General features: G+C 30.8%; 1 protein-coding gene across 1 annotated transcript in view; it reads left to right on the top strand.

Moving 5' to 3' along the window:
* The window catches only part of LOC145256409 (zinc transporter 7-like), a 108,381-nt gene that overhangs the window by 53,159 nt on the left and 43,199 nt on the right, over positions 1 to 12,023 (top strand). Inside the window, exons 4-5 of the mRNA XM_080115279.1 lie at positions 6,492 to 6,579; positions 7,306 to 7,426. Of these exons, the coding sequence (XP_079971405.1) occupies positions 6,492 to 6,579; positions 7,306 to 7,426 (209 nt within the window). The remainder of the gene's footprint in view (positions 1 to 6,491; positions 6,580 to 7,305; positions 7,427 to 12,023) is intronic.

Here is a 12,023-nt window from a genome sequence, read left to right as displayed (position 1 = left end):
TATGCGCTAACCATCGCTGTCAGTATATTAATGAGTTTGTATTCTCTTAAAAATTGAAAACTGTTTTTTCTGCTTCCAAAAGGAAAGCAGAAAAAAGTGTTATTTTTTAAATTCCGAGTTTGCCAATCAAGTTTTTCAAATTTGATTTCCAAACAATACTATTTTGTTCTTTTTAACACTTTTATTACACATGTACTAAAAGCGTTAAAAAGCAACAAAATGTACTAAGTACATGCGTTTGTTTTTTAGTGGTAAAAAACAAAAAAAAAATATATATATATATATAACAAATAAAAGGCACTTGTGCTACCATGCTGAAATAATAATGTTCTTTAGAAACTCATTCTTAACATGGGGAAGGAAGGGTGTTTTGTTAACTATTCTGTACCTAACAATTAAATAAAATATATTTTGAAACTTGAATTTATTTTTAACTCATTTTTTTTTCAAATCTGTAAAATAAACCTGTTTTATTTTTTTTAACTGAAGATATTTAAATAATAATAATTAGGTGTTTTTTTTTGTTTGTTTTTAGTTTTTGTTTTTTACATGGTAATCACCACTTATCAAGGCCCAGAAGCCACTCGGGATAAGGGTTATTGTGTGTACAGTAATCAATGGGATAATATCGTAGTAACCGTTAGTAATAGAGATTTGATAAAGTGTTCACTTAAGGGGGCTGTTTATCAGGAATTTGTTTATGTTGGACTTGAAGACATCCAGGTTGTAGTCAGGTGGGAAACAGGCAAATGGAAGAGAGTTCCACAGGCGTGCACTTCTAAGAAAGAAGCTTTGTTCATGGAATCCACATTTTGATTTAGGCACAGATAAAGAGTGGGGAAAATTATTGACAGTGGTTTCAGCTAGATGAGAGTTTTTCATGAAATATTGGCGAGGGGGAACCAAAGATTGGAGCTCAGACGAGCACTTGCCATGGAAATAACGATAAAACAAAGACTGGCTCGCAATGTCTCTTCTGTGAGAGAGAGGTTGCAGGGAAGAGAAAAGCCACAAAGTCTATTTTGTACTCTGTCAAGGCAGGATAGGCTGTTTTTAGCAGATGTGGCAGCAGTACTCCATCCTTGGACGTACTTGGCTTTTATATAGATAGAGAATTGCATCAGCAGTGAGATATCTTCTGGAATGGTAGAAGGATCCTACCATTTTTCCAGTAACCTTGGCAACAGACTTGATGTACGTGTTCCATTTCAGATCAGAATAAAGAATTTCATTGTGATGCATTTTGTAAATTTTTACTTTGTTTTCACCTTAACATTTTTCTTTAAAATGACTGTCTCTTAAGATTTTCGGGTATGCTGAAAACGAATATCGCATTTAAATTTTCCACAAATAAGTAGTTTTCCAGATATTAAGCAATGTCATTTCTTATGTTATTGCTGGTGGCCATCTTGGTACATGTGTTTGCGCATAGTTTCTTGAGGTTAGGTTTGCGCACTCGCACATACCAAGATCACCACCAGCGATAACATATGAAATGACATTGTTTAATATCCGAAAAACTAATTATTTGCAGAAAATTTAAATGCAATATTCGTTTTCAGCATACCCTAAAAGATATATAAGTAATCATTTTAAATGTTAAGGTGGAAACAAGGTAAAAAATTACCATTTTATTTCTTTGTTTACATAGTTAAATTTTCAGTAAAATAACAGAATAGAAATGACAAAAATTACCATCAACTGGTGAATATATAGTTGTTGCTTATCAGGATTCCTGGTACTGTGAAAGCTACATCAAGGATTCATGTAGAGTACAATTTATGGTTGCATCTCAGAAAATAGGGGTATATTTTGGGCCAGATAAAGGATTTACAAAATTGAAAATTGGACTGGTCCCAAAATGCATCAGTTCTAGTCAACTATGGAAATTTCCATCTTTTACAGAAATCCAAAATCTATATGAAAAATTTTCGATTTATTTCTAAGATTAATTTATATCTACTCAATTTTTGTTTTTTTTTTCTGTGAGGAGAGTAATAAATACCGGCCATGAATGCTCTTTAGGCATTCAAGGACTACGCCCAGATTAAGCTCTCCTTTGGTGAGGAGGCAGGAAAGTGCCTGCTCTCAATAATGCTATATTTAAATACCACTATAATACTTAGTTTTGTTCATGAATAGACACCCACTGTATGATACCATGCGCCAGTTAAAAAAAATTGAAATTTGTACATCTGAATTTATAATTCATGGCTTATAGTAAAGAGATACATCAAATTTGACTGCATAATCAGAAAGAGCACACAATTTTACATAAGACTGCCAAGTTTCATGAGAATAGATTGAAAAAATAAATTATTTAATTTTTTGAAATGTTGAGGTCCGTAATTTAGCCTGCTTTTTCTAAAGAAAAATATCCACTGAAAAGCCTAAATTTTGGCACTTAAAATTCTCATAACTGATAATGGTATTTGCATAATTCAAACGGTTTTAAGCATCTTTTACATGGCTCTTTTCATGCAAGTTAATAAAATAACAATTATCTAAAAAGAAAAAATCAACTTGTAATGCTAAATGACCTCGTGGGGAAACAAATACCATGATAGAAAGGGCCCAGGTCAGATTTAAAAGCCATTTTCATTTCTGTGCAGACTCCTATGATTCTTAACTTAATTTCCAATTCAATAATTTCACTGTCCTCTCTGGCGTAACGGTTAGCGAGAATGACTGATTACTGTACATTTTTTAGTTCCTCCCACCTCTCTCGCTCTCTATCTTTTTAAAAAAATTTTTTATTTCATCTTTGTGCCAATATCCTCCACCCGGGAAAAAGTTTTTTTCACATTCTTTTTCCTCCTTCGCAGATGGGTTGCCTTGCCTACTACCAATTTTTGCTTAACACACGTTTCCAAACACCCTGGCAATGCTGGGCACCCTGGCTCGTCTAATATATAAAAGACAAAATATGTGTGTGTCTGTATGTCTCGCAAAAACTTTCAACACACACAGCAAATCCTCACAAGATCGGTATTATTTCCAAGCTCTATCCTTAGAACGACAAATATCGAAAAATTGGCCAAAAACATTCATTCTTTTACCCTCAACTGTAGGGGGGGGGGCTTTTTTCACCAACACTTTAGCCAGTCATTGTCACCATTGAATTGACTATGCTTAATTTCAACGCTCTCGACTTCCGGTAGTGTGATGGAGATATCGGCTAAGACGTTTTGTTTTTTTTCTCCGCGTTATGGGTTCCAGCCTGCCTGCCTACTACCACTTTCACTTTTTTTTTTAACACCTCTCTTCACCCAAACTGTGTTTTTGATCCCGCCCCCGTTTCTACCACTTTTTTATTCGTATTTCAGTATGTTAAAATTTAATACTTAATTCATACATCCAAAAATATATTTTATGACAATGTATCTGTTTGTAAACCCAAAATTTATTTTGACAGAATTGCTAAACTTTTAGTTTAAATGCAAGCAGTAGTAAACTAAAATATGGAAGCAAATGTTAGAATTCTCATTTTTATGGCCAGATGAGACAATAGCACACATAAAGGTTAGTATTTTGTCTATTTTTAGAAATATACAAAAGTTGTCTTTGTGATGTTGAAATTTCATCCAGAGATGCTCCAATGATCCGAAACACATGACATAATTTTGATATTGAGCATTTTCTAACATTACACATGGTACTGATTGAAACCTCATTGAAAATTTAGGGGAAATTTAAATAAAGTAGGAGAAACCTATTTTGGCTATAGACTAACTAGAGTTTATCCAATAGAAAAATGAAGCAAAATACTTGTTAGTCCATTAGTGATTTCTTATTGAATTACATTCATTTCCAACGTCTGATTTCTGAAATTTTTGTTTTGAGTTGAGGGCATTGGGGGATACAAAGCTAATTTCTATGGATGTCACCTATCGCTTAGACTATCAGTTTATGGAAAAGGTGCAGCTCAATTTTTTTTTTTTTTTTTTTTTGTGTGATACTTGCAAGCATTGGGTTCACTAGAAGTACAATAGAATTACTGGTAGGTTAAATGATAATCAATTTGTGTGCAAGAAGTGTAAGACAATGGAAACAGATGAGAACTTAGATGTGGAGAAAATATATTTGCACAGCATTTGTTTAGAGGTTTTGCTATCTTGGTGATACTTTTGAAGCACAGACAGGAGCAGTATCATTGCAAGAATGTGTGGCATGATGAAAAATGAGAATGATATGATGAATGTGTAAGGAAAGTCTTAAGGAAAGAGGCTTAAATCTCAGAGGAAAATTAAAGTATGAATGCAGAATAGCAGACTTTAATTGTATGACCACATTGAAAGAATGGATGAGAGTTTTTGAATTAGTATATTTAAAACAATTGGGGTAGTGTAGTCGACTCCTAGAGAAACATGGAAGAAAGTGATGATGAACTGAAAAGAAAGAGGGATAAAGAACTGCCCAAATATGGATTAATTTTTTTAAGTCGGTTTCGAAAAGCCATTCAACATATGCCAGTGTGTAAAACAAATGTTAGATCGAATATGATGATGACTTGTCCAGTCAAATCAAAATATTTTCTGATTTATTTTTATAATTTCTTTGAAGAAAAAATTACATTCAAAAAGTCATAATAGTTAATCTGGTCAGAAAGAGAATTTTACATGAATATGAAAGAAATAACCATTGTCTGAGAAAAATTCCATGACTTCGAAGATTTTTTTTTTTTTTGTTATCCTGGAAGAAAGCAAACTCTAACTACAGGGTGGTCAAAAAGTCAGGTAACATGTTAAAGGTAGAAAAAACAATATGATCCATTATAATCTCTATTCGTTTAATATTATTTGTTTAAATATTTGAGTGTAACCCCTCCTGATTTCTGGCTTTGGGGCTATGTAAAGGATAGCGTTTATGGCAAGAAGCCTGATACAATAGCGTCTTTAAAGTTATTTATTGAAGAGGAGATTGCGCGGATATCAGCTGACATGATTACACGTGTTACACAATCAGTGGTTAATCGCTTCCAGCGATTGATAGAGAGAAATGGACGACAATTAACAAAATAAACATATTTCATGTTTGTTTCATTTTATATTTCAATGTATGGTACTTAAATATACGTGTATTGCTAATATCGTTTTTCTTTAAAATGTTACCTGACTTTTTGACCACCCTGTAGTTTACCTGCATTGCCCAGCATTTACTTTCATGTTTAATTTTTTTTTTCACTTGGAATGCAAGTCTGGTTTAGTTGTTTTACTTAATCCTCTCTTGATCATTCACATAATTGTTCATCTAAACACAATCCTTATCTCAAACTACAATTATATTTTTATTTTTGTCTCAATCTTGAAAACATCAAAACAATCACAGTTGTGTTCCAAATGCGATGCTTATGCACATTCCTTACCTGATCTTGTTAACATCTAGGTTATCATTTTATTCACTATCCTGCTTTTTTTTATCTCATTGCATTAACTATATTTTATTCTTACTAAATTATTTTAAACTAAGATTTTGAATGTTAAATTTAATTATTACATTATTATTAGGTTATTAAATTATTAATCAAATCAAATTTAAGTTTTTTTTTTTTTTTAATTTGTCTTTTTAAAATTATTGAAGGCAAATAAAACTTTCAATCCATATATTAAAATACATGATTTGCTCATAATTTTTAAGCCAGAAATGACTTTCTATTGAACTGTTTAAATGCTTCTAAATTCCTTTAAAATTGTGAAAGGTCGCAAAGTAATTCAAAATATTAAAAATGGTAGACTTATTTACATGGAAAATTTAGTGCTGAAAAAAAGAAACTTCGTTTTCATTCTATTTCAAACTGGGTTCAATTTGTTTGCTCAAATGAAATCTACAATATTCTATAAATGAAGTGAAGTTAAATTTATCTGTAAAAGACTTGAAGAATTTAGAAAAAAGCATTTTCATGGAAATGCATTCAGACAGATTTAATTTTGTAAATAAAATAAAAATGGCATAAATGTTTCGATAGTTTGTGCTGTCTGATTTTTTTTATTTCAGTAAATAATAGCAAAAGAAAAGTTATGTAGATGAGAGAAAAACCAGAAGTGGTAACCTAATTTTATCAATATAGTTTGTTTCCATTTCTTTTTAACATTCTTAAAGGAAGGCATGCCAGGGTTTGTCAAATAGGAAATGTTAAAAAAAAATCTCAACTACTTCTCTTTGATTCAGCCTATATTTTTGATAATTTTGAATTATTTCTTTGAAATTGTACTTATTATTCTGAAATAAAATTTCAATTTAGATTTTGGAAGTTCAGAAAATCTTTTAATTCTATATTCATTCATTTATTTATGTTTTTCAAAATTATTTTTACTTTCTAAAAACAATACATTCAGAAATAAACTTTCTGACATCATAGAACTTTAAGTTTTAATGGTATTAATGAGTTCAAAATCAGAAGTGAATATATTAAATCATTACTATGTCAGTAAGAAAAACTTTCCTAACCGATTTTGCCGCCTTAAGATTTTCTTTTTTATTTTATTTTTCAGATATGTACGAGCAGAAATCTTAGCTGGTTTTGTCAATGGTCTTTTCCTTTTATTTATTTCATTTTTCATTTTTTCTGAAGCTGTTGAGGTGAGATTCTAAAATTTCTCTTTTAACCTAATGATAAGTGTTTTAGCAATTATGTTTTTGCAAAACAAAAAAATCTAAATTCAGTGCTGAAAATATAAAAACTTCAGTTTTCCTTTCATTTCAGTCTGGTGTCAGTTTGCTGGCTCAAATGAAATCTACAATATTCTATAAATGAAATGAAGTTCCATTTACCTGTAAAGGGGTTTCTTAAACAATTTAGAAAAACATTTCTGAATTCAATCTCCAGCCAGTGTCTAATTTTGCAAATCACAAGGAATACATTAGAACTGTATGTTTATGTGCATTGTTGCATTTGCAGATTGGTAATGGACCTCGACTTTTCAGGTTATGCAAACCTGTTTTTATTTACATGACAAAAAATGAACAAACTGTTAGATCTGAATTTTGTAATTTGCAACTCCTAGGTGATGTAAATGGCTGTTTTGATAATCACCTATCATATTTGCATGTGCCACTGGTGGAGGGCAGGGTTAATCCATCCTATGGGGTGTGGCATATACAATTAACAGCCTCTTATAACTGTCTATGATTGTTTAACTCCCCACCTCTACTCCCCTCCTCTGCATTGTCCTATAAATTTATTATTTGTCAGTTTAGGAATGTGTTTTAAAAATCAAATTTTAGACAAGTTTGAATTTCTTTATTATTTTAATTTATTGTGTTAAAGTGTTTAATTTCGGTTCTTACTGAATCTTGTTATTGTAGCGAGCTGTTGAACCACCCGAGGTGAAACATGAAAGACTCTTCACAGTTTCTGTGATGGGATTTGTTGTCAATTTAGTTGGTATCTTTGCTTTTCAACATGGCCATGCACATGGGGGAAGTGGTGAGTAATTTTTGTTTACCCCTTTTTTTCTTTACTGGATTTTTGCTATATGAATAATCTGAAAAAAAAAAATTTTTTTAAGAATTTATTTATTTTTTTTTTTTTTTAATGTTTTGAGGCTTTTGCTATTTTTAAATCCTGCTGAAACTGTTACAGTTGTGAACATTGAAAATTGAAAAGAAAAACGTCAAGAAATAAACTCCTTCAAAGTTGTCCTTTGTTTTACTTAAAAGAATGAAAGCATCTTATTATATTTAAGGCTCAGTATTTGTTTTTCTTCTTTTCTGGTGGTTGTCTGTATTTGTTATATTTTCTTCATGATTTTGAAATGTATAAAATGTACATTTTCAACATGAGTATTTGAGGAAGATAATTTAGAGTAATTTAAACAAAATTTGATACTTTGAAATTTTATTGTGAAAATATGCCTTACAAAATTGACTTTTAAATTTCCTGAAATAATTATTGTTTATTTTTATTAAAATAGAATGAAAAATCTTTGTAAAGAAAATGTTTGCACAAAAGTACAAAATTTTTCTTGATGCAATTTTTAAATGAGATAAAATTCTCTTTTATTGTGTAGCCTATGAATTTTTAGACAAACTTTTTATGATTTATCAATTCATGCAGATGAAGAAAGTTTTAGTTCTTTATCTTTCAACTGTGTAGAAAATAATTTATTTTGTGAAAAGTTTTTTTTTACAAATTGTTCAAATTTTGTCCTCAACAGAATTTGTCCTAGTAAAACAAAAAAATCCAAAACGTCCTTGACTTCATGATATGAATGCTATGGAAATCACGGACTGCTATGGTTATGGATCCCTTAAAAAAAAAATCAAACTTTTTTTAGTTCTTATTATAACGGTATTTTATGTCTAACAAAAATCAGGATGTTAATTAAATTATTACCAGAAAACAAGAGATTTATTTAAAAAATAGTTATTAATAGCATAAGTTGGCATTTTCATTTTTTCTTTATTTACAATGCAAACAGTAAACTAATGTTTCATATGTATGCATATCTTTTTGTAATTATTTAATTTAAAATAATTGCATGAAGAATACATAAAACATTAGAGTACAACGAACCTATACTAACGTGTGAACCTCTTCATTATATCTGATTTTGAATGTCTGCATATGGACATTAATTTCTACATGTATAAGTGATAATTTCTATTTAAATTGGGTATTCTTTTTTTCTAACATTTTAATTAGCATATGTGATGACTTCTCAATTCATATTGTAAGAATTATATAAGAATTCTTCAGTTTTAGAAGACTATGGTGTTCCCTTGTTTTGTAATAACTAAAGAAGCCTGAATAGAAAACAATATAAAACAAAATTGTATTTTTATGTTTAAAAACTAAACATGCAAAACTATTTAACTCAACAACATTTGAAATAAACCTTAACTTTTCCAGAATGACAAATGTACTCCAATATTAATAAGTTGTGTATCTTATGAAGTTTACAATATTCTGTATGGATTATATTATTTAACTATATTTGATTAAGATTTTCAGATAAATGAGTGTTATTTGAAACGAAAAAAAAAACAAAAAAAAAAACGTTTGTTTTCATGTCCGAATCTTGAAATTAATTCCTAATTGGTTGAGTGTTATCCAAAATAAGCAAAATAGTCTAAGTTACATTTTGTGGATTGTCTATTCTCTTTCCTTCTCTGCTCTCTCTCCCTTCTTTTTCCCAATGATCACTTCAAACATGTGCAAAAGTGATTAGCGATGTTTGTGCATGTTTTTTCTGTGTTTTAATACTATAAAATCTAATTTCAGATTTATATATAATAGTTAGAATAATAAATTAAATAAAAAACAAAATAAAATATATGTACATACATATAGCAGTTTATATACTATAGATACCCTACTGTTACTAAGTTCTGTGCCTGAGAATCTAAGGGAGATCACCTACACCTTTTATTCACCCTCCTTTGATCACATAGTTTATATATTCTCTCATATATATATATATATATTTACGTGTGTGTTTATATTCCATAACTAATTATATATATAGCAAATTTCAAACAAACTACCCATACCCCCCCCCCCATTTTTTTTTCTTTAAGCAATTATTAGTTCATTGGTATAAGTAATTCTTTGTTTGTTGTGATTTTTGGTTGGTCATGTGTGTCCAGCTTGCCAGTTAACAGAAACACGTTGACTATTTGTGCCATCTGTCCGCTATTGATCAATGATTGATTTTTGTAATCAGTCTTTGATCTGATTTCAACATTAGTCATAAGATTAAGTCTGGGTTTCATTTAAGTTTTTAATTTCTAACAAACATTTTAAATTAGCAATGCACATGAAAAAATTGAAATCGTTTAAATATCTTAATAATGGCATACAAAGAAAGAGCTTGATGAGCTAAGAAAGAATCTTAAATTTTTTAAATATATATATAAAATCATAAATTTTATTTTATTTATTTTTTTTTTTTTTACTCATGTTCACTCCTAACAAGGTATATCACCACTTGAACATAAGGGGCTTTTATTTAGGACCATGCCTAGAAAAGAGTAACAAGATCTTGGTTTACATTACATTTAAACTTCTGCATATCAGTACAGTCAGAGAAACAGGTAGCAGGAAGGGAGTTCAAAAGTTTAGCTGTTTGAGGGAAGAAACTATTAGAGTAGAAAGCTTTCTGGCATTTAGGAGCCTCAACAGTGAAGGGGTGTGATTTTGTTGCTAAATTATACAAATAATTAAAAAAATTTAAATAAACACTAATAATAATAATATACAAAAGTATTAAATTCCTATTATCACTCATAATATAGTAATATGATCTCTAGAAAGAGAGGGATATATTTTGTTTGAAGTTGCTGAGCAGTCTTGCTTCAGTCTGAGTAATAAATCTGGTATGTCATAGTATGGACAAGTATCGTAGATGCAGTAGAGTTCATAGTGTGAGACTTGTGTACCTTTTTGATGTTTCTCCTAGAATGCCTCTATCAGCTGGTATTCATGGCTTAATCAGCCAATTGTAGGAGGAAAGACTATACTTAGAATTTTTACATCATATAGAAAATACATAAATAAATCTGAATATGATCTCTCAGTTATCCTCTTCTCACATCTACCCCGAATTTGTATTCATCATTACACATCTGCTTGGATCTCAAATTCCTAAACCTAAACTAGTAAAATATAAACATCAATTATAATATTTATAATATTCAAAAGTATTAAAAAAAAGAATAAAAAAGATAAATAATAATATAAATAAAATAAAACTAATTATATTACAGTAGAAAAATGTGAGCATGAAAAGTAATTGATTATATAATGTTCAATTGAATTAAAACAAAAAATTCTTAATGCTGCAATATTTTGAGTTATACATTTATTATATTTTTTTACTAGAATATCTTGTCCTTTTCTTTTCCATGTTTATTACTTTTCATGCCCGCATTTTTCTATTATACTCCATGATTTTTCCAGGCTTCCAGTAAATTCACTTGTTCTTTGTTTAATTTCAGTCTTATTTATTTTGCCCCCATAAACATAACATACACATACAATGGGGAAAGGAGTGGCTGGTTACTTTTAATACATCTAAAACCAAGCTTCTCTCTTTACATCATGAACATTCTGGTCCATATCTGGCATCAATTGAAATGAATGGCTCTCATCTTCAGGAGGCCTCAAGTTTTGACAAGCTTCTGGGCTCACAGTATTAATGCTGGAGTGCCTCAGGGGTCCATCTTGGGCCCAACTCTCTTCCTGACCTACATTAATGATCTTCCAAATCACATCCTTTCATCATTTGTAGACATTTATGCTGATGTCACTACCATTTATGGTAGCACATCTAAGACAGTAAACGACCAAGTTCTCTCCGATTCTCTCTCCTCTGATCTTGAGCATGTGGTACAGTGGGGAAAGGAGTGGTTGGTTACTTTTAATGCATCTAAAACCAAGCTTCTCTCTTTACATCATCAACACTGATCCACATCTGGCATCAATTGAAATGAATGGCTCTCGTCTTGAGGGGGCCTCAAGTTTTGACAAGCTTCTGGGCTTGACCGTTACTCCTGATCTTAAATGGAACACGTACATCAAATCTGTTGCCAAGGTCGCTGGAAAAATAGTGAGATCTTTCTATCGATCCAGTAGATATCTCACTGCTGATGCAATTCTCTATCTATATAAGAGCCAGGTACGTCCAAGGATGGAATACTGTTGCCACATCTGGGCAGGAGCTGCTAGAAAGGACTTATCCTGCCTTGATAGAGTGCAAAATAGACTTCGTAGCCTCGTAGGAGATGTCCTTTTCTCTTGTTGCGAGTTTGTCTCTGATATATCGTTATTTTCATGGAAAGTGTTCGACCGAGCTTCAGTCTATGGTCCCCCCCTCGCCAAACTTTCACAAGAAACACTCATCTAGCTGAAAACACTATCAATAATTCCCCTCACTCTTTATCTGTGCCTAAACCTAAACATAGATTCCATGAACAAACCTTCTTTCTTATAACTGCACGCCTGTGGAATTGTCTTCCATTTTCCTGCTTTCTGGCCGACTGCAATATGGTTGTCTTCAAGTCTAACGTAAACAAGTTCTTGA

Source organism: Euprymna scolopes, chromosome 3 (genome assembly GCF_053919585.1).
Source record: "Euprymna scolopes isolate OS-2025 chromosome 3, ASM5391958v1, whole genome shotgun sequence".
Taxonomy (NCBI): domain Eukaryota; kingdom Metazoa; phylum Mollusca; class Cephalopoda; order Sepiida; family Sepiolidae; genus Euprymna; species Euprymna scolopes.
The sequence above is the reverse complement of the archived record's forward strand: the minus strand, read 5'-3'. Positions and strand labels throughout refer to the sequence as shown.